Here is a 25,007-nt window from a genome sequence, read left to right on the forward strand (position 1 = left end):
CGGGCTGGGGATACCTGCCGCTCCGTGCGGAGCTCCCCTTCGTTCCGCGCCGCTGACCGCGGGGCCCCCCGTCCGCCCCCGGCGCCCTTCCTCCCCCCGGCCCGTCCCGCGCCCCCCGACGCCGGAGCGCCCCGTCCGGCCCCGCGCCCGGTACCTGGGGCAGCGCCTTTTCCCCCGCCGCCGTTCAAACGCGCTGCCGTAAAGCGCCGGTCTCCCCTGGCAACAAGGTTCCGGCCGAGCACTAGGTGTAGGAAGGTGATGTAAAAGTAAAACCACCCAGTGTCGTAAACCAGGTCCGGGGGGGAGGGGAGGGCGGGCGGGGGAGGGCGGGGGAGGAGGTGACTGGAGCATTTAGACACAAGCGAGAGGATCATGGCGGATGGCCCCAGGTGTAAGCGCAGGAAGCAGGCGAACCCGAGGCGCAACAACGGTCAGTGAGCGGCGGGGCGGCGGGCAGCGGGGCGGGCCGGAGGCCGCGGGCCGGGTCGGGCCGCCGGGAGCGCGGCGGGGGGAAGGTGGGGAGAAGTAGAAAGTAATTTCCCCGCCGCTCCCCGCCGGCAGCGGGCTCGCCCCGCACCGTTATATCCGCTACCTGGCGCCCTCCTCCGCCTAGCGGTGCCGCCCGGCCGGGACCGTTAGGCGCTGCCTCCCGCCTGCCCTGCCCGCAGCGGGACCGCGGCCCCGGGCAGCGCCGTGCCGTTCCGTGCCGTTCCGTGCCGTGCCGGGCGGGGAGCGCAGGGCGCCGGGGGAGCGGCCGGCCCCGGCAGCGCCAACTCCGAACTTGGTACCTGCGGGACCCGGGGGCGGGATCCGGCGCTGTGCCGTGCCCCGCGCTGCCCGAGCCCCGCCGTTCCCCCCTCGCGGAGCGGCTCCTCGCCCCCGGTCGGCTCTGGTTCATTTAATTCCACTTTATTATTATTATTTTATTTATTTTTTTTCCTCTGCCCTCGGTTTATTTACGTTTCTCTTTCCGGGGGGCCCTGTTGCTGCCGCGGGGGGGCCGCCTTCCTGCCGCAGCCCCGCGCTCCCCGCAGCCGGGCCGGGAGGGCTGCGGAGGGCGGCGAAGTTTGCTGCCTCTTCCCCCCCCCTTCCCGGCGCGGTACCTGCCCGGCTCGGGCGGGGTGGCGGCGGCCCGGACGGGGGCCCCCGCTACTCTCAGCTGCGTGACCACTGCTGCAGTCTATATAAGGAATTACATTTACGTTTCAGACTTAAGGGTTGCTGTGGCTTTTCTTTTTCTTTTTTTTTTCTTTCTTTTTTTTTCTTTTTTTCTTTTTTGAGTTCATGCGTTACTTTAAGATACGTGTTAAAGGTACACGGCTGGGGGAGTAAACGCTCCGAACACCCACTCTGTACTTATCTTCTGGAAAATAGAGAAGTAGTCAAGTTGCCGTCTCGGCTCTGCGTAACGGGGTGTGCAGCGGGAGGTTTTGTAACCTTCCTTGGCAATTTTGGGTTTTATGTGGCATTTCCTGTGCAGGGTCACAGATAGGAAGGCTCTCGCCTGCGATCCGAGATGTTTTCGTGCGCAGCGGACGCGCTCTGAAATGCACCAGAGGCACCGCTGGTGCCTCCTATGCGATCCCAGCCACACTGGGTGTGAAGCGCCCATATGCCGTGGCCTGTCTGGGTCTGGCGGGCTCCTCGGGTCGCTTTGAACTCGTGGGCTCTTATTTTTGCTGTGCGCATTTTATAACGAGTGTTTTTGTTGACATGATCGCGTTATGAATTCCATGCTCCTGTTTAAATATTTGTATTTCCCTCATGATTTGGCTCCGTGAAAGGTAAGTTTGGAAAGTGCTTCTCTCTTTACCTTATTTCAAATGTTGCTGATCAGAAAAAGGGGCTTTTCTCGCTGCTGACGACATGTGTGTGACATGTGAGCCTGAACCACCCAGCGTCTGTGCAGGAGCTGTAAACATGTTTACCTGAACAGGAAAGCAAATGGATTTTTCTCTTAGAGGTCCACTGCTACGGATAGCGCGCTCTTAAAGCGTATCAACAGATGACTCGAGAGGGAAATTCTCTGGAAGCGTAGCTGTTGAAATCAATGGGAGAAAAGAGATTCCCGATTGCTGCAGCAAATGGCAACTTGTGCAGGTAGAAAAAAAAGATGGTGTTTAGTTTTTTCCCGCATGCATGTCAGCCCCCTCCTGCCTGCTGCTCTCGTTCTCCAGGGAGGGATTTATTTACCACGCTTGCTGTCAGTGTTTTTCCTTTGTGCTTAATATTAGAAAAACAGATTTGAGGCTGCTTAAGCACCAAACGTTTTGTCTGCAGTGTGTGTTGCTCGTGGAAAACAAAAGGTGTAGGAGACGTGGTGCTGTTCCAGGTATCTTTCATCTTCGTCACTTTCGGACCTCATAATTGCACCCTTTTTATTACAGAATGCCTTTGGATCTTTACTGAGTAGTTCTGCTGCGTAGAATCTGTCTTGGTTTAGGCTGTTTCTGGTTCCTTTTTTTTTTTTTTTTTTTTGAGAAATTAAAACCAACTTCAGTCATTGTGCATTGAAGCATCAGGATCGGTTAGATAATAGATTCTGGATAATAGAGATTTCTCAGCAGTGGGTTTATGTTTGACTTGCAAATGTTTACTAAAGAAAACAGCTCTACAAATGTTAACCCTTTAACCTTTGAAATAGGTGTGAGGCGTATTTTTTTTTCTTCCAGATCTCTAAATGCACTTTGCTCTTACGGATTAGCATCTTCTGTTAATCCAAGCTTGATGCACAGGGGATGCTTCAGAACCGGTTTTGTTTATAGTGTGCACTAAATCAGTGTTGTGCTGTTCCAGTCATCTTTTATTCTTTCTTTTGCACCAAGTGGGACCCTATTAGAGGGCAGTCATTCTTTGTATCCGATGTGCCAATTAACACTGGGCTATGGCATCGTTAGCATACTGCAAACTTTCCTTCTGCTTACCTGATAACAAACTTTATGGTATGAGAATAGCTATGTTAACTTTGTTTCTTTTTGTCTCTGCATTTGAGAGCCAGAACTTATGGCTGCCATCCTGATGCACTAACTGGTATGGAAAGACAATCTGTTCTGAACCGTAGAGCTGGTCCCTGTACTACCTTCTTTATTGACCACCACGGCAGATCTGCAGAAGAGCTGTGACTGGTGCTACCATTAAAGCCTTAAAGCAACAGGATCCAGCAGCTCTCATACCTGTGGAAAACTATTCTGCGTCACTGTCCTTACTTCTGTCCAGTACATGGAAACGTCTGCTGCTCTGAAGCAGTGAAGTGTTAAGATAACAGCAACATTCTGATAAAGCAGGAACGTAGTGCTGGTTGGGAGTTTCTTTTCCTATTCACCTTCTCCCCCTTTTTTTTTAATAGAAGAAGTGGGAGGAGAAAAGAGGGATGAGATTTTACCAGTCATCTGCACTGTCACGCTCTGCTAGTACTGTGCACACTTAAACTTTTGCTGATATTGTATTTATTTCCTGTTTTTATTCTAGTAAAAACAGGCTTGCAGGATCAGTTTAGTTGCTTTCTCAACAATTCTATTATATTAATATTGTCCTAATTCTTATTAAAAAGCAAAACTAAAAATAGTACATCTTGTTCTTCAGTATTACTGATAAAAGTAGAACCTTAGGAGCTTCTCTTACTAGACACTGTAAAAAGATGTTATCAGCCTTTCATGTTGTACTGAAACTGCTGTAAATATACCTTCAGTTCTTCGTATGCATTTTCAGCAGTAAGGAGAAGGATAGGTGGAACTGAGTAAATTTAACTCCCAAACTCAACTGATGGGTAGAAGAAAGCATGAGGCAGGGTTTTTGTTTGTTTTTTCTCTCCCTCCTGGTAACAGTAAGTTAATAAAATGTTGTGTAGGCTGATTTGTTAGAGTGCTGTTTTTAGTTGCTTCACAGTTCTTTTTATTTTTTTTTCCCCCTCTTATTTTCTATTATATAATCACATAATTTTATTTATTTATTTTGCGAAGCTGCCGTGTGTAAGAAGCCCTTCAGTGCCTTTGGATAAGCTACAGGCACGGTGTGTTTCTGCTAACTGCAAGGTGACAGCTGCTGGCTGGATGTCAGGTCTTGGTGATGCTGGGGATGCAGCACTCCTCACTGTGCTTTGCTTCTCTTGCCTCCCCCCTCCAAACACTCCAGCATTAATTTAAATTAGCCTTTGGAGAGTTGAAGAATGCAGCCCAAGTTAAAATTCCAAGCACAGTGAACAGATCTATATGGACAACCAAATTAACTGTTTGAAACAAAGGAAGTCTTCTCTCATATGAACCAGCAATAGTTCTGTTTCTATTTTGGCTACTGAAATGTAAGGGAATACACTTAAGTGTTGTATCTTTTCATTTTTTTCTCTCAGCGATTAGTGCTTGTTATTTTAGTGGTTGTGGAGCAGTTGTTTAAGGTGATTGGCTACCTGAAACAGGTTTGATTTTTGAGGCGATTAGCTGTCTCAAACACTTTTCCTTGCTTACAGGACTATGGTAAATATACTGCTGAAGCAGCAGATAAGGGAAGTAGTAAGTAGATGAAACTTTCAGTTGGCACATGGCCTTACAAATCATAGATCATTCAGATTAGTTTTTGAGTTAAAAGTCTGAGGATTTGGCTTGTGAATTCAGCTAAAGTGCTCTGTGGAAAGCCTCATACTGTAGCAGACATTCTTCCTGCTGCCTGCCCTGGGCCTGTGACCAGCCGTTGCTGTCAGCAGCACTGCTCTGGGGTTAGGCCTCGGCCCCGGGCCTGTACTGGGTCCATTGCTGTCAGCAGCTCTGCTCTGGGGCTAGGCCTCGGCCCTGGGCCTTTAACAGGGCTGCTGCTGTCAACAGTGCTCCTCTACTGTTAGGCCTTGGCCGTGCCACCAAGCTCTTATCCTGACAGTGCAGAGAGATATGAGCTCTATGCTATGCCTCCTTTCCAACTGCAAGCAAGGGGCTATTTGGGACTCATCCTGTAGCGTATTACTGAAGTTTTACAGTGTAGGGTAGTGAAAGAGAGAGGCAGGAGTGACCTAAAGTGAAAATACCCATGTGATGCCTTTCCTCATGTGGAAGTCTGCATTTTGTAAGATTTAAAATGCCAGTGAGAGATGGCAAGGATTTCTCGTGTGCATGGGACTGTATTACTGTGTCTAAGAAGTAAGGCCTGGTTCTGTGAAGCTTGGATTGTGCTTTTATAACTTGTTGTGTTTTTTTTTTATTTTTTAGCAACTGTTCTCTAGGACGGGGAAAGCTGCTGGAACTGTGCTATGTGGCCAAATGGCTATAAAGGAGCTGTGCTTATAAACTAAGCCATTGTTTACCAAAAATGTGAATTTGCTGTCTTTAACTCATTAGCTGTTTACAGTCACTTCAAAAATCTAGCTAATTGATATTGCAAGTGGATGAGTGTGTGGTGTGCTTTGTTGACTGTAAAGCCAGTACTTAGCACTGCATGCTGCATCTGTGGGTGTCTGAGGGATTCTACCTATGATGGTTTTTAAGCTCTTGTTTTATACGTGTGTGAAATGTTAACCAAATTCTTGCTTTGTGAAGATTTTTGTACCAGTTTGCCATGTACAGCTCTGGATGAACATTAAGTGCCTAATATCAAAGAGGACGGCTTTCTTCCCGAGTTCCTACTTAGGTTTTTCAAAAGGATCTTCCCAGTTCTGGTGGAGCAGCAGGATCTGGCTTGCAGCTATGGTCTCAGAAACATTGGTGCTTCGTTCTGGCAGCTACAAGAGGGCTGTTGTTTTTAAGAACTGAAGTCTCAAGTGACTTACCCGAGGTCACACAGGAAGTCTATGGCAAGACTGCATCTCAGTCCATTTTCAATTCTTGGGACTACACTTGCATGTGGCTTGATCTAGAGCCTTAGAGAGTCTTAAATGTTTACCAGTTACTGTTACTTTCAGTTTAAGTATTTAAACTTTTTCATATTTATTGTCCTGAAATGCTTGTACTTAAAATGAGCAAGAGACAATGTGCAAAACTCACTTCTCTGTAGTCATTCTAAAGTGACATTAAGAGATATTCACATGGATTACAAAGCGTCGCTAATGATGTGCCAGTGAATTAGAATTTGTATTTTGAGTGTTTCAGTTGCTTTTTTTTTTGTTTTTTGTATTCTTAATTTGAGTTGAATGATGTGCAGGTGGACAAATGTAAAACAAAACAGGAGGGAATTAACTTAAGACCTATGCTGTTAAAATCAGAATCCCTACTCTGATGTGTGGGGTGTTCAGAAGGCTGCTTCCTGGGAGGTTAACATCTGGGCTGACAACTTGTCCAGATTCTGGTTTTGTTGGGGCAGTGATAACTAACAGAGTCATAGCATGTGGCTGTTATTTCAAACATTTGAAAATGCTTGCCAGGCTTTCGGAACTCCTCCTTAAAATAAGTTTCTCCCCAAGGCACCTAAATGTCAGACTTAAAAAGCCTATTTGTTAGAGCAAACCCATGCCAAGTCCATGTTTCCTACTGCTATAGTTGGTTGCAGAGGTTGCTGCCACCAAGCAGAGATGCATTGGAGAGAGGCCTGAGTAGGGTTTGCTTCCTGCCCAAAGAGCTTGTGGGGAAGTGATTGGGTGGGCTGCAGTCTTACCAGCATGTGTTGTGGTTACAGGACACTGCCATAGGTAGGTTTTGGCTGGGACTATTCTTGTTCAGGGCAATGCTGTGTGAAGGAACTCTCCATAGAGCAACAAGATACGGGTGTAAGTGGACAGGGCTATGTGGGCAAGGCAGAGAGCACGTGGTAAGGAGGGAAGGTGTATGCTTGCCTTCCTCTTATAAAGACAGAGTGGGCTTACTTTAAGCTCTCCTCTTGTGATGAGTCGCAGTGTGTTTACTTAATTAATTTGGCTCTTTTTTGTGTAGATCAGAAAAAGTTGTGTTGATAGTTCAGGAGAATGGAAAGCACACTCAGTGGTGAGACTCATAAAATACTGACCACAGTTAAACACAGCATGGCTTTACAAATCCGTATCAGTGTTCTTGAGAAAAATACTGTCTTCATCACCATCATGTCATTGCCTTTCAGGTAGTAAAAATAAATGTACAAAGTCTTCTCAGTAACTGTGCCTGTACATCCGATTTCTTGTGCAAATGTCTTGCATGACAGCTTCCTTTCACATCCTGTGAGGGTAGGTGGTAGAGCAGAAACAAGAAACCTGTTAAGGTTGGATCTTTACATATGGAGCAGCTGGGCAATGATTCAAATGTTTCAGTTGGTTAGTGCTAAACGTGTTAACCAGGGTCCTTTAGGCTTGCAGGTCTGTCCCCTGAGGAAACCCTAATAGAGTTGCATTTTTTGTGTGTGTTTGGTTCGATTTTTTTTTTGGTTTTTTGTTTTCATTTAAAAAACAAAAAAAACCCACAACTTTATCTCTTATAGATATAGAGCTGGTTTATGATACCATTACTGGCATGTAGGTAACATTATCTTTTAACTTTGTTTATTTAAAGAGCAACAGAAATTAACTGAAAATATGCTTTCTCATCCTTAGGAAGTCAGTGCTATTTGCAAGCAGTCTGTTTCAGCTCTCTCTTTTTCAGCTGTCATTCCCAGCTGCCACAATTTCTGAATGTGAGGACTTTACTCCTGTTGTTGCAAAGCAGTCTGGTTAACAACTGCTGTCACCCAAAGGTTAAAACCTGAAAACTGGCATCCTTTGTTTTCATTACAAATGCTTGCTTTCTGTTCAGTAGTATCTCCCTTGTCTTCAGTGTCTCCATGTATCTATCTTATTTTGGAGAATTATGTAGAGCAGATGAACACATGCAATGATCAGTGCATTCTTCTGCATTTTTCATAGTCTCAATCATGAAAGAATGAAGAAGAAATTCGATTCTGTGCTGAGATCAAACTCCATCCTATCCAGTTAGGGTGTCCAGGTACTATTATCAGTCCTTGAGCAGAAGTACTTGTGAAACTACTTTAAGCACTAAGGAGCTCATGATTTTGTCATGAGAGAATGGTGTAAAGTGTATCAGAAGAAAAAGAAACTACTCTTACTGCCTCTTAAGTACATATTTTGTATGTGTGTTGGATTCGATGCAGATATCCTCTCTTCCTACGTGCCTTTGTGGCTTTTTTCTCTTTTCTTGAGTCCCGTATAGGAGCTATGCTGAGGAGCCAGCAAGAGCACCAGAGGCAAATACATTCTAATGCTGGCTTTGTGCCATGCTCCTGAGAGACATCTATGGGCAATACTTGAACTAAAGGAGTTAAGAATCTGATGTGGTTGAGGACTTTTTACCTATGAACCAGTCTGCCTGGCCTTATTAGGATCAAACAGTGCTTGGGTCAGTGATACTAGATAGTACCTTCAGTTACTGTGATATGAAACATTTTCATTCTTTCAGCCAACATTCTTATTCTGACAGACAACTGACAGATACTGAGGGCAATTTGCTGTTTTGTAGAGACATCTGTCTGCAGAGCATCTATGGGAGAAAGCAAAATGAAATTACAAAACATCACAAATGTGGCATGATTGGAAAAGGCCTGGGGAAATCTATTCTGTCTGAAAAAGTGTGAGCTAAGGAACAGCAAATAATACCTTAATTATGGGGCTTAGGCTGCTTTTTCCTAAACTAATGTCTTTGACCCAAAGATTGAGTTTTCTTGTTTGTTGTTTCTAACAACTCCCCTCACTGCCAGTATGTAATGTTAAGTGGAAAAATGTCTGCAAACATAAGGGAGATGAGTTGTTCTTTTTTCTACTTGCACATGTAGTTGAACAGTTTTTTTTTGTTTTTTTTTTTTTTTTTCCCTCCGCATTTTGAGGATTTTTTGCCTTGTCCTTTCAGGCATACATCAAATTTTCCTTCTTCCTGCATCTCGTTCCATCTCCTTGTTTTGCTTATGCTCCAGAATGATTTATAGTGTCAGTCCAGTCAAGTTCTAGGCTGGGAAAAGGACATAGGATTCAGAATCTGTAGCATGTTTAATCTTCCCTCTTGTTTTGCATGTCATTGCTTTGTTTCTAGTATTTACCAAACAACTATTGGGATTGCGAGTTGTGTACTTGTACTAGCAGGCTTGTTCTTAGAGTGTTGTTTTCAGGAAGGACCTAGGTACAGTGAGCTCCTCAAGGGGCATGAGGTGGTGAGCAAGGACTTTGAAGCAGGCTTGGCGTTGTAATGACTGGCTTCCTTTCCTGCTGCTGTCCCTTCCCCTTCCTTGCAAAGCATTTTCATTTGAAAGCTAAGGTGTGGTCATCATGCATATCTGTTTTCAACTTCCAGTAATTTTTAGCTCATGGTGGAACTAGACCATAATTACATATGCAAATACAGCATATTTTTTTTTATTCTTACCTTGTACATGTGGGAGGGAAAGATAAGACTGCAGAGTACCACCAGGGTTGAAGGTGCTGCAGAAGTGAGGAAGTTCCCTTCCCTGGGGCTTGCCCTGTGCAGGAGTTCAGAGCTTTTTTTGACTGGAAGGCAACAAGACAACTCTGTTTCTGCCAGACTTGTCCTTTAGATAGCAGCACTTTGGGTCACTTGTATTAACAACATTTTGATACATTCTAGCTGTTCTGAGTGCTGAGAGTGAATCTGTTTGCAATAGGAATTTCTTTTCACATTCGTATGTACATTATATCCAGTACCTCAATCTATTAGTCTGGCTTGAATGCTCCCTGTAGTAACACAAGGTAAATTCAGCAATGATACTATAAAGCATGGAGACTAATCTGTGCAAAAGTCTGTGACTATTTATGCTTTTTTGTGATAAGTCTTATCTTGTGTTTCTTGCAGATCTTAAAGTTGACTGACGTACTGTATTACTAAAACTCTAAATATATCTCTAACTAATAATAAAGCTGAGCTGGAATCGGTTAATAAGCTGCGGTCAACTTTCTGGGAGCCCAAAGGTGGAAAAAGTTAAATAGAAACAAGAAGCAACATGAATTGGTAGTTGTAGCATGGGAAAGGAGGATAGTTCCCCTGACAGAATGCAGTGTAACATGCCATAGTTCTCCACGTTTCCCCATGTGTGATAAAGCATACCTTCAGACATCCATCTGCATAGCTGGGAATGACGAACCAGACTGATACCTGAATGTGTAACCAGCAAGGCTAGCAGCAGGCTTGCTGTGAGCCAAGTGTGAGAACTTCAGTTTCCAAATTATGAAGCATATGACTAAACCCAGTTGATCAAACCTGTTGCATGTCGAGGTCTTTATGATCCTGACTGTTCTTACAAGGTGCAAACCATCATCTGTAGATCTCATTCTCCAGAAATATTCCAGTATTCTTTTACCAATGCTTCCTTTGATTCTGCTGGGATGCATCCATTCATAAAGGAGAAGAGAGCTGGGAACTTAAGAACCTATCAGTTATCAGAGTGTTTTCTTCATTTTGGTGTGAAATTCCAAGTTTTCTCCATTTAACTTATTCCAGCTTTAAAAGCGGGGAAAGAGAAAGCTAATTGGTGTGTGAAAACAAAGGTAGTAAAATTATGTGCTTGGTATATAAATGTAATTTGGATATAGGGAGATTAACCATTATTTAAATAAGTTGAGTTATCTTTCAAGCAGTAAGAAAGCAGAAGTGATAAAATTGAGGACTTGTCCAATGTCTTGTTCTAGCCATTTACTATTGCTTATATATAGCACTTATTTAATCTTCCTAATTATAACCAGTATTTGTAAGCATGCTGAAGTTGCTGTAAAGCAAGTCCTTGGAATAAAGGTATTTGTGACTTTTTCAAGTTAAGATGTACTTCGAAGCGTGTGCCTTCATGTGTCTTAAAAGGCATTCTACTTCAACTTTATTTTTGTCTCCTCAGCTCATCTGTCTATAGAGAATTCATACATCCTCATTTGCCCACAGAAGCAGTCCAATGTCTTGTTGCTCCTGGACTCTGCCGTCGAAGTATTTTGCAGCTGAAGTGTGTGCGCTTGTGCAGCCATGTGTGCTGTTTTCCTGCCCTTCCTTTTGTCTGTCAAGCTCCTGGCTGATAGCAGATTAGCCATCTGAATGTGGGTAGCAAAGAGTAATAGGCTGCACAGAATGCCTGGGGCTTCTTGCGTACAATAAAATGAGTCCATTAGAAAGCAAAAAATGACAAGGCTGCCATGGAGGATATCTGTAGTGGGGAGTTGAGGAGAATAGCCTTTGGTTTATGATCACGTTAACGGGTGTAAAATAAACTTAATTTTTTCAGCTGTCAAAAGTATTCCTAGGTGCTTTACAGACTGGTGCTGAAGATCCTTCCAGCAGGAAAATACTGATGAGCAAGTGGATGATGTACTGCTTGGTGTGTACACGTGGGGGAAGGCTGGGCTGTAGGAGTGTGACAGTTCAGTTTCATTTTCAGTGTGCAGGTGTCTTCCTTCTCCTGTCTTGTTAATCTTTATTTCTAGTGTTTTGATTAGTTACAGATTATCTAATCTGCCCTGCAGAAGTGTGTTAAGTTTAAGTCTTCTGGAAGATGTGCTAATACAGATCTGAAGGATACTGGGCTGGCTGAGACAGAGGGAATCCAGATGTTGGAGGAGGATGTAAACAATAAAACTGTAGTGAGCTGGAGAGAGCAGAGGTACACGTCTGTGTGCAGGAGCACAGTAGCATGAAAAATATCAAGGAATCCTATCAGGGTTTTGACAGCTACACTTACCTGCTCTGAGAATATGCTGTTAAAGTAAATGATGTATTTTCTACAGTTTCCTGTATGCATAAGCTGTAGTGGCTGCTGTTGCCCTTCTAACTCCCAATTACAATTCTCAAGATGATGTTCTGGATGCTGTGACGTTCCAGCCCTGAGAGCTGCTCTACATTTAATAAAAAAAAGTGTACTGCTTTCATTTATATTTTCTTTCTCCCTGAGCAATTAAGGAAGATTCTCTGTTGTCAATAAAAGAACAACTTCTGGTGAACGTGATCTGCCAAACTAACATAAAAATAATTGAGTACACAGAGCGTAGAACAGTTGTTAAAACTGGAAAAACTTGTCCTTAAATTCTTAAGTTTTTAAGACTTTGACTTTTTTTCTTCAGTCTGTCTTGCTGATTGAGGTCTATTCAGTATGTGACTGTGGGTGCAACCTGAGAACAAATACCTATAGCAATAGAATGTACAAATTATAACTTGTGTCCCTATTCAACACTGGTTGAATAACCTTTGTGTTACTTTGTGTTCTGCCAGCTTCTGCCCAATCTCCCTGTGACTGTTCTGGATGTATGTTCCATGGTTTGTGTCCTTTGGAAAAACTTCACAAACTGGGGGTGAATTTAAGAGGGATTATATCACAGCAGCATTCGTTTGCAGAAAGTACATTTTTACTTCACAACTCCAAGTAATTTCTATGATCACGTGAGCTTTTCATAGCGCTGTGTGTTCTAGCTGCTTATGAAGGAAGATGGTGTTGAAACAAAAGCTTAGTTATCTATCTCTAACGTTGGATAGTCTGTAGATGGAGACAACTACAATAAATTCCAGGCCAGTTTATTCAGGGATCTGCGGGGTTTCTCCTCTGCGTGTTTCTGTGACTGCTGTGATGGGCCGTGGGCAGTGAAGTTGTTGTAGCCCCTTGTGGACAGTTTGCTGGTGGGTGATGCTGGCTTTTCAGTTAAAATGCAAGAATGGTATCGGTTACAGGGGGCTGGGATAACTACGTATCTTGCAAATCCTTTGGCATCTGTGATTTAGTTGGCATTTCTGAAAGCAGTGTTGTGCATAAATGCAACTTCCCTAATGCATTAATGAATATGAATGGAAACTCTAGAACTGTTTTTGTCTTTCAGAATCACATGTCCAACTGAGAAAGGTATTGCTGCCTTGGGCTGACCTAGCTTGACACAACTGTGACACTGAGCTGTGCCAGCTTTTCAGGACAGACTGGGGAAAGTTACAGAATACTGGGGACAACAGTAAAGCAGTTGAAAGCTCAACCCAGTCACATGGAGAAGTAGGAAATATGGTTCTTGATGTCCAAAAGGTTTTTAGGTTATAGAAAAGAAAGTTATTTCATTGGCAGATAGTTTAGCCCCAATTTCCTAGTGTTTAGGCTGCAACATTGGAGTGGCTGGTTAACGTACTGTCTATGAAAACTGGTATGTATGAAAGGATCTGCTTAAAGCCTCTTCATTCTAAATTATTCAAAGCATTCCAGAAGTTTTGTGATGGGCTTTATATAGAGTAGGGAGAAAACAGTCATCTCGTTCCTTAACGTTGTGCCCTTAATGTGCAGTAAGTGATATGGTGTGTCAGGCTGTCTGGCCAAGCTGTGGACCACTGCCAGATGTCCCTTTCAGACATTCTCTGCAGCAAGGAATGTTTGAGAGTCTGTACCTGCTAGTTGGGAAATAAGCACTTACACAACCTCATCTGCACTAGTCATGTATTTAAAAAAGCATTGCTAGAATGAAGTCCTACCACACACCACATATTTCTTCATGTCAGTTTTGTTCTGTTTTCTTTTTGTTTTTCCCTGTTAAATCGTTCTTACTGTTAGACTTTCATACCTTGCTTTTTTCCATTCCACTTCTGTATGTGAAATCCCAGTGGCCAGCCCTCACCTTTCCTATTGACAAATGTACTGCTGTTAACACATCAGGTTTTATGATTAAGGGCTGTTGGTCCCTAGTTAAGGTTTGGAGGCCGATGTCCCGCTTGAACTGTTGTATGTATTCTTTGTAGGTAGCAGGCTGTACTGGCAGGTGTCATTTGTAGTTGAATATGGACTATGACTGATGTAGATAAATTTCTTAGGTTCTGGGTGTTCTGTACCCCTCTGATAAGAGCTGCTTAGGTTGCTCCAAAAATAATGCCTCTTATGTCATTCCATGGGAATGACAGCAGTCACTAAGAGCGAATTAACGCTGTTTGACAGAACAAATTCTCAGCTACAGAATGCTATCTTACAACATAGTCATCACCATTAGTTGTGCATATTTTTTGCCAGCAATGGGGTGGAGGGAGGGGGAAGGGGAAGAGACAGCATGCAATGCTTGCATATAAAATCAGAAAAAACTTGCACCAGTGGAGGTCGCTGAAATGTATCACCCAGTGCCTCACTGTGCTCTCATCCACTGGTGGGTCTCCACCAATATTCAGTGAGCCTTGATGAATGCCAACGGGTGTTATTTTCTCCTAATGGAGGAATTCAGTTTCACACTTCTGCTTAATATGCGCTTCCGTGTCTGATATCATTTTTGTCAGACTGTCCCTCTGCTGGCATCTGTCACACAGCAACAACATGGAACAGAATATTGATGGGAAGGTCCAGCCTCTACTGCTGTACCACCAATACCTGCCTCTTATGTCATGAGCCAATGTAATAAAATGGGAGGCATTACTTTTGGAGCAACCCTTGTAAAACAGTGATTTTAATCTTATTTGCTATATAGTAATGAGATCTTGGGAGCTAGTCCTTATGGAGAAGGTAAATGTGTATTTTCCAGTCGGATTGTTCTTTCTTGATCTCCACTGTGCAGGGAATAACTAAAATCCCAGCCTACCTACTGTCACTTCCAATGTCAGTATTCAGGTGCACTAATTAATATTTTCTTGTGGTCCAACTACTCAAATCTTCATGCCTGTAAAATAGATGCATTACTGTTTCGTCTTTGGTACCTCTACAATACAGTCACCCTGTGTGGTTACTATTAGCTGGATTTTTTCAGAGGAGTCAGAGACATCACTAGTGTTTCTCTGGTTGTGGGTTTAGAACAGGAGCGTAGTAAATGCAGGAGAAAAGCTGTCACTAACGCTGGGTGGAGTGCAATTACACTTCTTGGATGGGTCATCTGCTTCTGAACACTAGTCTACAGGTCCTAGATTTGATTAAGGTATGAGGTACTCTTCTACCTTTTCATTAAATGTTCTTCCCAGCCATTTTTGGCTCTAAAGCATCTGTTCAAAATTGAATTTTGGGGAAATCAGATCCCTTTTGGCTTCTGTGAAGCTAAGTGTTCACAACATGAGAGTTCACAACCACACCTAGGGGTCTTTAGCTTCAACACTTTTCAGCACCGTGAGACTTGTGCAACACTCAAGGATGTAGTTTGTAGCTTTATTTAGACCTGAAGTGCCCACTTCTCTTCAGACTCACAGATTAAGAATGAATCTCTTTCTTTTATTCCTGAGAAGTCTTCTGCTTTGGTTGAGATACTGGTTTGTTGTTGGTGGTTCATTGGTTGTTTGTGTCATCTAACTGATATTCTTTGTTTTTACCTTTACTGTGTGTCATAGGGCTTGTGTGAGCCCCAGTGACTCCAGTTTGGTGGGGTCTCCTTTCTGTATGTAGGTGAATGTGATTCAGACAAACATGAGGCTTTCACATTTTTATCCTATAGCAGTGGTTCTTATGAGAAGCTAAAGACTTCCTAGGTGTGGTTGTGAGCTCTTATGCTGTTTTATCCAGGTTACCAAGAACTCAAAGAAATTCATTAGTGCTCCCTGTCTTTCAGCCATGAGTTCTGGTAACTTAAGTCATACTCTGTGCTGTTTTGCCAGGAAGATGCTTCCTGTTAATGAGGCCATCCTGGGGCTTGCCAGGAGACAGTCTGCTCTGAAGCCGAGGTAGCTGCTGCCAGACGCAGTCAGAAATGTGACCCTCCAGGCTTGGTTCACTTTCTGAGCATTTGTTTGTGTCATTTTAGGCAGTAGAGGAAATCCAAATCCACATCACCTATACTTGCTGCCCTAAAAGCACGTACTTGTGTTCCTGTGCCTGTGTCATGGAGATCTGCTTGAGATCTAAAGGCATCTCAAATGGTTGTTCTAGAAGCATGTGATGGGTTTTCTTAATGTCTGTGGGAGCAAAATACTTACCAGTTGCAGCTATGCAAAAAGTCCATGAATTATGGAAATGATGCGAAAGGAATTTGTCTGTGTACAGACTAACTTATCCTTCAAATCTTTTTTCTTGCTGGACTGAAAGGAAAACTTGAAGATGCACAGAGCTACGGTACATTCTGATCCCCTTTCTTTTTCTCTGCTTCTCTCCCAAGGCTATTTCAGGAAAGGGGAGGGGAGAGGTTGCAGGGGAACACAACAGAAAACAAGGGAACAAAGCTTTTGAGCTTAAATAAGGCTTATGATCTCTCTGCCGTAATAATAGGTGGTTTAGATTTCTTGAAACAATTCGTGTAGTTTACAGGACTTATGTGAATTCTGCAGCATACTTCAGTACTTGGTATGTTGTCACCAGGAACCCTTTATTGAACTTGCAAAGACTGAAATGTAGTCCACAGCACACCAGCCTGTACTGCATGAAAACAAGGAGTGTCAGACTGCTTCAGGAGGCACTTGTCACCTCCAAAAGTTTTTAGATTTGTTCGTTGCTTATCCTTGGACTTCTTTCTTCTTGTAAAGGTGCTCTGGAAAACCACACAAACAAAACATCTTGATATTCCTGCTTCAGATGCTATTTGTGATGTCTGATCAATACTTGTGATGCTATTTTGCATTAAATCTCCCTCTTCTGTACCTCCCTGGTTCTTAAACCATCTTGCAGCCTACGGAACTCAGAATATTTTAAAACTAGTCAGCCACTACACCAACATGATGAATCTGTTCACTTGCACAGCATGATAGAACAGGAGGGATTTTCATAATGTCCTGAACTTGATCTGGCAGTCATTAGAAAAGCCATGTGCTTTGTTCTCACCGGGGGACGGAAGGGATTTGGAGAGATATGAGGCCTGTCTTGCCTCATGATGTCTGTGTTGTCATCCTAGTGGCATCATGTAAGGAAGGACCAGGATTTGTTAGTCTCCTTTTTCAGGCTTTTTAGAAGTATATCCTTATTTTTAACATTTTTCTCCATTTCTGCAGCAAGTGCAACACTCATGGAAAGCTTGTTACATACGGGCTTCCATTTAGGCATGAAGGCCCTAGAACAAAACAATCCATTTTAAGATTACATAAGTTTTCTATTCAAATTGGTTTCCTATTCATGGGGAAAGGGTGTAGATCGACTCCTACTGGATGTCTGGGTGTTCATGAGGATCTATTTCCTTAGCACAAAGCTTGCTTTTTCTTTCTGCTTCCTTAAGTTTGTTTTTTCTCATTTGACAAAAAGAGGAAGGTTATGTCTTCTGCCCAAAGATTATTGAAATTGATGCTTGACTGCGTGAGCTAAAGGAACATAATGCAACATTCATCTCAGCTAATGGAGCACATCCTGCTATAAACACGTGCTGTCCTGCTGTTTGCTTGAGAAGCAGCTGGTTGTGGGTTCTGTGTGAGGTGCTACCAAATCCTGTGCGTTTGGAAACCTCAAGATTCAGAGCCTTCCTTTTGGCAGGTGCATTTAATGCCTCAGCATGGGGCTAAGGGTAGTGGTAGGGGACATTGCCCTTCAACATCTGGCATCATTGAAGTCTAGGGAAATTTGGGTTCCTAACTAAGTCAGAAACCTGTCTGTTTGCCAGCTATGGCAAACCTGCTTCCTTATGTGAAACCACCTTCTGTAATAGGGAGGTCTGAGATTACCTCAGGTAAAGAAGTCTTATGCTACCGTGTGTTGCTGTGGGCAGGCTGTTATATGCAATGCATAAAGGCATATGTTTTGTTTAAAGAAAGCTTTGCCTCAGAAACTGTTTCTTAGGTAGCGGAACTCCTCATCTGTAGTACGAATAATCTCTTTGCTCTGCTCTGATGTGTTTTGGGGTGAGAGCCTTGCAGCTTTCTCAGTCAGTAGCTCAGAGCCTAGAGCATGCTTCACAAAAGCTTGGAGAGAATACATTTGTTTTCCTGCACTGCTGTTTCTCAGCAGGTTTTCAGTTGCTACTGCCCCATTCCTGTTAGCCCTGAAGCTGTCCAGTTGAAAATTACTTTCTAACTTATATCTTTAAACATCCCTAATGAATGCTCAAAGGCTGATATTTGATAAACAGAGAAAATCAGTGACAAGCTATTAAATAGAATTGTGCTCTCTGGTTAAGTAATACAAATGTGATTTTATTTATTCATTTTTAAATACTTGAATTGACTGATCAATTTTTAGGTAGCTTGAAAAACCAACAACACGATGACAAGAAACCCACATAGTTTTGTAAAGGTGGAAACTGTAAGTGCTTTGTTCAGACCCTCTTTCTAATAATAATAATTCAATATTCTGCAGATTAATTATGTGATTTGACAACAGGAATCTGGCTAAAAATGAAAACTACTCATCTCTTCTGGAGAATGTTGTGGAGATGAGTTGGTGCCTGTTGTGAGGTTTAAATGTTTAAGAAATCATATCGTCTGTGAACTAAGCTTTGCTAAACATGCTATGAGATATTCTTGGCTGGCACAAACTATATGTCAGTGTCTGTTGCAGTGGGGGTTTAAACTAGTTCATTTTAAACCTTAGCAAGCAGCAGCTGAAATACTGCTAAATGACCTTTGACACAGGGACCCGTGAAGGCCCCAAGTATGATTTCACTTTCCCCACGTTCTTTGTGAATCTGAATGCTTGTCAAATCAGATGTGTGTTTAGACCTTTTCACTGAATGTGCTTGGAGGGGAAGAACAAAGCCTGGGGTCAACTTGGCGTAATCCCTGCGTTTATCTTTATTCTATTATAGTGGCTTGTGGGGGATGGAGTAACTATTTTCTCTGAGGTGAAAGTGCAAGTAGAGTGTAGGTAGGCTATCCATCTTTTCTTCCAGACTTTCCCAACAGCCCAGCCGGTCTCCTATGATTTACTCGCATTAATGTATGGCTGACTGGGCAGGCTGCTGGTTGATCCATGTGATCCACTATTTGTTCTGAGCGCAGCTATTCTGTGGCTGCTGCACCTATTGGCTGATGTAAACAAACATGTACAGCTCCTCTTGGATAACACGTGCAGACACAGATCTATATCGTATCCTGCTTTGTTCTCCTCAGTGGAGATGGGGAGGGGAGATATCATGGATTTTTATACTGCAACTACTTCTGCTTCAACGCAAATGATCTTTGTATTTTTAGAGATGAAAGGCTTAATATAGCTTACTGTAGGGTACGTACGTATTTTTGCCTCTTGCAAGTTGTTAGTCATACTCAAGAAAGGAGTGACTAAGTCTTTTATCACACAATCAGTGTGGGGAAGCCTTTGTCTCAAAGGGAAGAATTGAAGAGTTCTACTAAACTGTTGTTATGGGCTTTTTTGCAGTATTTTTAGATTTTACTCCTGTGGTAGATTCTCTTCACAAAAAAAAGGATTGTTTCTGCATGGAGCTGGTGTAATCCGAATCAGTAAATGAGCTATTGTGCCACAAAGCACGAGTGGGTGGAGGAGCCAGATGACAAAAGGCCCAGTTACCTTTACCGTTTGTCCGCTGTACCTCATTGCACTTTGTTTCAGAAGAAAAGCACTATTGAAAGACTCATATAAGGAGGCAGTCTTTCACACAGGGCTTGTGGGAAATTTCTCTCCAACTTGTGGGTTTTCAGCTTGTCTAGATTTACCTTGCACATTCAGAGACAGCCCGGAACAGCTGAGCATTTCTGCATGGGGGAAGAAAAAGCACAAACCACACCTGTGGGGGTGAGCTTTTTCTAATCTGACACTTAACCAGTATTTTCCAATTTACACGTGTGCTTCCTCGGGGCTTTTCTGTTTACTTTAAAATATATGCATATAAATATATATATTTCTAAGTGGAATTGTTCATTGTTTCTTAAAAAAAAAAATCCAAGGAAGGAGGTAACTTGGCCTTTTTAATTTTAGAGCTTAAAAACAACATTAAGCAACAAGATTATTTTTTTTTTTCTTAATTCAGTCTAGTAAGACTGATTTTGAAAATGTTTGTGTGCTTCTTCTTCTTTAAACTAGACCTGGAAACTTTCTTCTGTGCTAAATCTTCAGTTGCCTTCAGTTTCTTCCATGCATCTCTCCTTTTACTTTTCTTTGTCTCGGTGGGTAAGCACTTAAAAAAATAAATAAATAAATAAATCCTTTGCCATGCTTGAAAATAAATATACTTGGCTTTGCTCAGCACCCTGATTTTGGATTTAAGCCCCTTTTCCATAGGCTGGCAGATGAGCTGCTTTGTTTTGGGTGGAGCGGAGGGCTGAGGCCACCTCTGGGTGAGCAGGCCTGGGCCTGGCTGTGGTGTCAGCACCTAGCATAGCAGCGACTGAACAGAGCCCTCGACCTTGCAGCTGGCAGCCCGGCTATGAGCTGTGATTAACAGGCGCCAGTGCAGCTCAGTGCTCCTGAAATGAAACATCTGAGGACTGGGGCTATGGCCACCTAAGCTGTGTGTGCTGTTGAGGAGGCAGCTGCTGGCAGAAGGGCAGGACAGGTCTTTGAGTTGGAAGGCAGCCTGGCAGAGTTTTGGTAGTAGCTTTCTTTGCCTGTTAGCTTTGTCCTTTGAAATTGTGTGTCTATGTCAGGGAAGTTTCCAGCCTCCAGCCTGCTTAGGGCTGCTAATAACTATTTCAGGAAAGCAATTCCCGGGAACTTGCTGTAATGAACAAATTTGGCTGCTCTAAGGAATAAGTTTAGTCTCTTTGTTAAACACTGTCAAGATGATTTTGCTCAGTATCTCAGGCTGAGCAGTGTGGTTTGTTGTAGTGTTTTCTCCTGCTTGTTCACCCTCCCACTTCCCATCCCAACCTGCCCTTCTCTGCTCCTTTAGATCTTGCATTTTTGTTTGTGACTGTCCCAAACCTGTTTACAGATGAATATACTCAGTGCAGTGTTTTCCTTGCAGGCTTAGTTTTGTATCATGTTGATGACTGCAACAACTTAAAATTCCATTACTCTAGTGAGCTGTATTTAGACTATCTGCATACTAATGTTATATGCCACTTTTTTTTTTTTTTTTTTTTTTTTTTTTTTTTTTTTCTTCACTATTTTACATCATAGCAAAACTCTGGAAAAATTCCACCATATGTGAGTGAAACTGGTACATGATTTGAGCTCTCTTGATACTTGCTTATAAGTACTAGACAGATGTATGGTTGTATTGGTCAGAAAAAGAATAAAATAGCAGTGAAATGTCTGTTATTGTAATATCTAATTAAGATTTATTTAGTTTTAATGCCAGTTTGATCTTATCCTAGTGCTAGCTTTTCTCCTTTTCTTTGTCTCCCTCCTCTTCTGTCAAGCTATGAAACTACATCTTGCTTAAGAGTTGTTGTGATTGTTTTTTGTTGTTGTTGTTTGTTTTTGTTTTTCCTTCTGTTAGTTTTCTCAAGGCTGCTTCAGTCTTGATGCTAAAGAAAGCTTTTCAGTAACTCATGTCCCATCGGCTTGTCCTATTTGCTGCCAAATGTGTATTCTCTCATTTTTCGAACAGCTTCTCCTTTAAGTGCTATGATGTGAATGTGAAGGGACTAACAGGTCTCATTTTTATACAGCGCTAAAACCCAGACGTAGAAACAGCAAGACAGTCTAGCTGTGTGCTTTTGATGTAATATAATGGTTGATCACAAATGCAGTTTAATAGGTAGCTAAGTATTTCAGTTCTACTAACAGTTGACCATTCATGAAATACTTATCTGATCTTATATTCCATTTACTGTCTTTTTTTGTTTTCCTTTTATCTGTGAACAGTGGAACTGAACACTGCTATGTGTGGCCACTGATGGTATGAAGTCCTTGTTTTAAGTTTTTGCTAACTACTATGATTTGTTTATCTCATGAAAACGTCTGAAAGTAAAACTAGAAGTTACCAGACCTGTTCATTTATCTGACTTGTATCCTATTCAAGTAGCAACTAATGAAGACTTAAGCTGACAGAGCTCTGCACTATTAATTGTGGGACAGTTACTGTTTGCATTATATTACCTACACACACACACACACACACACACACATACACACGTGTGTTCATGATCTAAATAATCATGAATTTATGTGCTTAGGTCAACTAACAAGGGTTGCTACTTGGAACGACTTGACAGAGTGTTAAATGAAGGGAATGTAGTTCTATTAAGCAAAGTTTATGGAAAGTATTATGTCTGGTGGCCTTGATGAAATTGCAGTACAACTGTGGTGACAACAACTTCTGCAAGACTTCAGGACAGAATAATGCAATGGCAGTGTCATGTGCTTTTTTGCTACTTACAGCAGTACTTCATTCTAACTCCTTGTGTAACAGCTTCTTGAATTTGTACTTTCACATCTTCATTTTAAATGTTGTTTAAAAATAATCCTTGGTCAAGTTTGCAGCAAACCCAATGTAGAAAGAACTGATCAACTGTTAGAGGAGATGTGTGCTGGTTACACTGGAAGATCCTGAACACTAAGAAAGCTGAGTGCAGATGGGCACTGGATAGACCAACTATTGACCTATCAAGCATCAGTAACGTAGCCTGTGATTTTTGGTCTGTGCTTTCCTGAGATGGAGTGATACTGTATGGCTGATGTAGAAACGTATTAGGCTGCATAGTAGTTGAACACGTGGACCCAGTGTTATTTTGTAGATGAATAATTTGTGCAGCCCTTGGTTCTGTAAATGAGTAAGTCTGCAGGAGGTGCAGGATGTGGGGATTGCCCCCTGTATTTATTTCGTCTGATGGTTGGGACAGATTCAGGTCTGTGTACAGCAGTTCAGGGATGTGGTGCCTTGTTTGGAGGCTGTCACATTGTGTCTGAGCATGCCCTAAAACAAGTTTGAGTTCTGTTGTACAGGTTATTTTTTGTTCAAAAATTTTCTTTCATCCAACCTTTTTTTTAGCTGTACTTTCTAAGTTCAGGCTCTTGTACATGCATGTAACAGCAGTACACGTAGCAACAATGTAGCACCATTCTAATGCAATTCCTTATCAGCGCTTTCCTGCTCGCAGAGCTCATGAATGAGGGATGTTCTTCCTGACCAGTTGTGTGCTGGAAATCATTCAGATATGTTGCTATTTTTAAAGGCAGCCTTTGTAGGGCAGGGCCCCTCCCTCCTGAAGTATATCTAGAAACCATTTGCTTTTCATGCAAACTGAAACTTGTATGGAACGTAGCTGAGGAATTCAACCAGTGTGCTGTGAGCGGGCTTTCTTACACTGCCTTATTTTGTCCTGAGAGTCCATGTTTGGAAAAGGGATTTTGTAGGGCTGTTCTCCCAGCAGTTGCTTACAGCATGTGTGTGTGCAGCCTATCAGCATGTCTTGTACCTTGGCTGTATAAACTGTAGGGCTGGCTCACAGACTAAAGCACCTAAATTTAGATGCCAGGGTGTGAGCTCATTGCCTGCGCTCCCATTATAGTCTGCAGAGACCTCATCAGTGGACCTGAAGAGCTGCTCAGCTGACTGAACGTAGGTATCTACTTTAGTGTGAGCGCAGTCGTTCTTTAGTTGCCCTTGGTTATAGGAGGAACTTAAGCAGCTGGGTGATTCATAACTTCCTAAGTCAAGGTTTTGTTAACTGTGAACTGCATGACAGCATGTGCTGTCAGTTGGTCACAACTAGCTTTTAACTCGATGCGTTAATTTCTACTGAAGTTAACATTTGTTTGCTTCCCTAAATAGCGTTTTCCTGCTGAACTCATTAGTGCAACTGAACTGATGCGTGGTGCTGCAGTGAGGGGGGGAAGGTTTGGTAACAGGACAAGCTGCTTTGAGGTGTGAAATGTCACTGTGAAGAACTGGGAGAACTTAAACAGCGGAGACTTCTTCAGTGCTGTGGCCCTGAGTTCAGTGCGGTTGGAGTAATTGCTGGTTATGTCAGACCAAGGAAGGGTCATTTGTATCAACAAGAGACTTAGACTGTGTGTCTTCTCTTACTCCCTTTTCTTCATATTATGTGGTTACTTTTTTAGTGGTTTCTTTAGAGCCAGAAAGCATCTTCCTGGATATGCAGATGCCTTGGATTTTTGCTACATTTTTGATACTGAGGTGCTTGCTAACCACGGGATACATTCTGTACTAAAGTAATTAAGTGACTGGAGAGAGGACAAAAACCTGAAGGGTGATTCTAAACAAAATGGTGCCTTTACTTGAGCCTTGCATGCTGTGCGGAGCTCCCATAGAAATTCCTGTCTTAACACTTTACAGGATGAACATTCTTATAGCCTTTGTAACTTTACTTATGGAGGTGAAGAGACTTAGGTTAGGACAGGATTAGCTTGTACGACTGCAATAAATTAGTGGATCAGTGAAATACACAATAGGTGTCCTGTAGGAATCCAGTTTGTAACTATCAGCTATTTCAGATTTTTGGTCAAGTAATGGATTGTTTGAAGCATCCCTACAGGTGCAGAGTTCAGGGGAGCACTAAAAGGTGGCTATAAGTCCCTTACTTCTTGAACTTCACATGTTTGTTTTTTTTCTTCAGTGTTACGTTCAGCAGGTACTTGCCATGCAGACCGACATGAATCTTTGTGCTTCTCCTGACTGCCTCGGATAAACCACTATTTTCAAGCAGCAGTTTGTATGCTTGTTTTGTGGCTTCTGTTTGAGAATTCCCGAGTGGCCTAAAATTCAAAAGAGCTAAATCTCTGTGTTAGAAGATTGGCATTCACTTCTATCAATTACAACTAAAAAGAGATGCGGCTTAATTTCATGGACTGAAAGTTATATTCATCTACTTCTGTAGAAATCAAATTTATTACAGGAGAAGATCTGTTAGTCACCATGCTTCGGTATTCTGAAAACATGATATTGGAGGGGAAAAGTCATATGCAGTGTTCTCTTCAGATCTTGCTTATGTCAGAGTAAATTTTAAGCTGTCAGAAATTGCTTTTGCACTTTCTTTGCTGTTCTAAGTATACTTAAGTTCATTTGAAGTATAATTTCACATATGTAATAGCTGTAAGTCATAAAATGTGGTTCAAAAGAAACTAATGGCCTGAAAATAACTTTTCCGCATTGAGTAAGTGAGAATTCTGTATTTACTCGTGTTTATCATATTTACCTTTTTAGGACTTTGGTTGTGAACTTTCAGCTAGAGTGTAACTACTCCAAACTTTCTTCAGAGTGTAGATGCTCACTCATAATATATGCACTGCTTAGAGAAAAGAGTGGTCCGGAAAGACCACAGAATTACAGAATCACTTGGGTTGGAAGGGATCTTTAAATGCTGTCTAGTCCCAGCTCCTCCCCTGTGGGCAGGGGCACCTCATGCTAGACCAGGTTGCCCAGAGCTCCATCCAGCCTGGCCTTGAATGCC

The 25,007-nt window shown here is 42.4% G+C and overlaps 1 protein-coding gene across 1 annotated transcript in view; it reads left to right on the forward strand.

Moving 5' to 3' along the window:
• The first annotated feature begins 307 nt into the window (after positions 1 to 307).
• Positions 308 to 25,007, forward strand: part of ZEB1 (zinc finger E-box binding homeobox 1) — a 100,779-nt gene continuing 76,079 nt past the window's right edge. Inside the window, exon 1 of the mRNA XM_072329101.1 lies at positions 308 to 430. Coding sequence (XP_072185202.1) covers positions 373 to 430 — 58 coding nt within the window. The 5' untranslated portion in view covers positions 308 to 372. The remainder of the gene's footprint in view (positions 431 to 25,007) is intronic.

The sequence above is a fragment of the Excalfactoria chinensis genome, chromosome 2 (genome assembly GCF_039878825.1).
Source record: "Excalfactoria chinensis isolate bCotChi1 chromosome 2, bCotChi1.hap2, whole genome shotgun sequence".
Classification (NCBI taxonomy): domain Eukaryota; kingdom Metazoa; phylum Chordata; class Aves; order Galliformes; family Phasianidae; genus Excalfactoria; species Excalfactoria chinensis.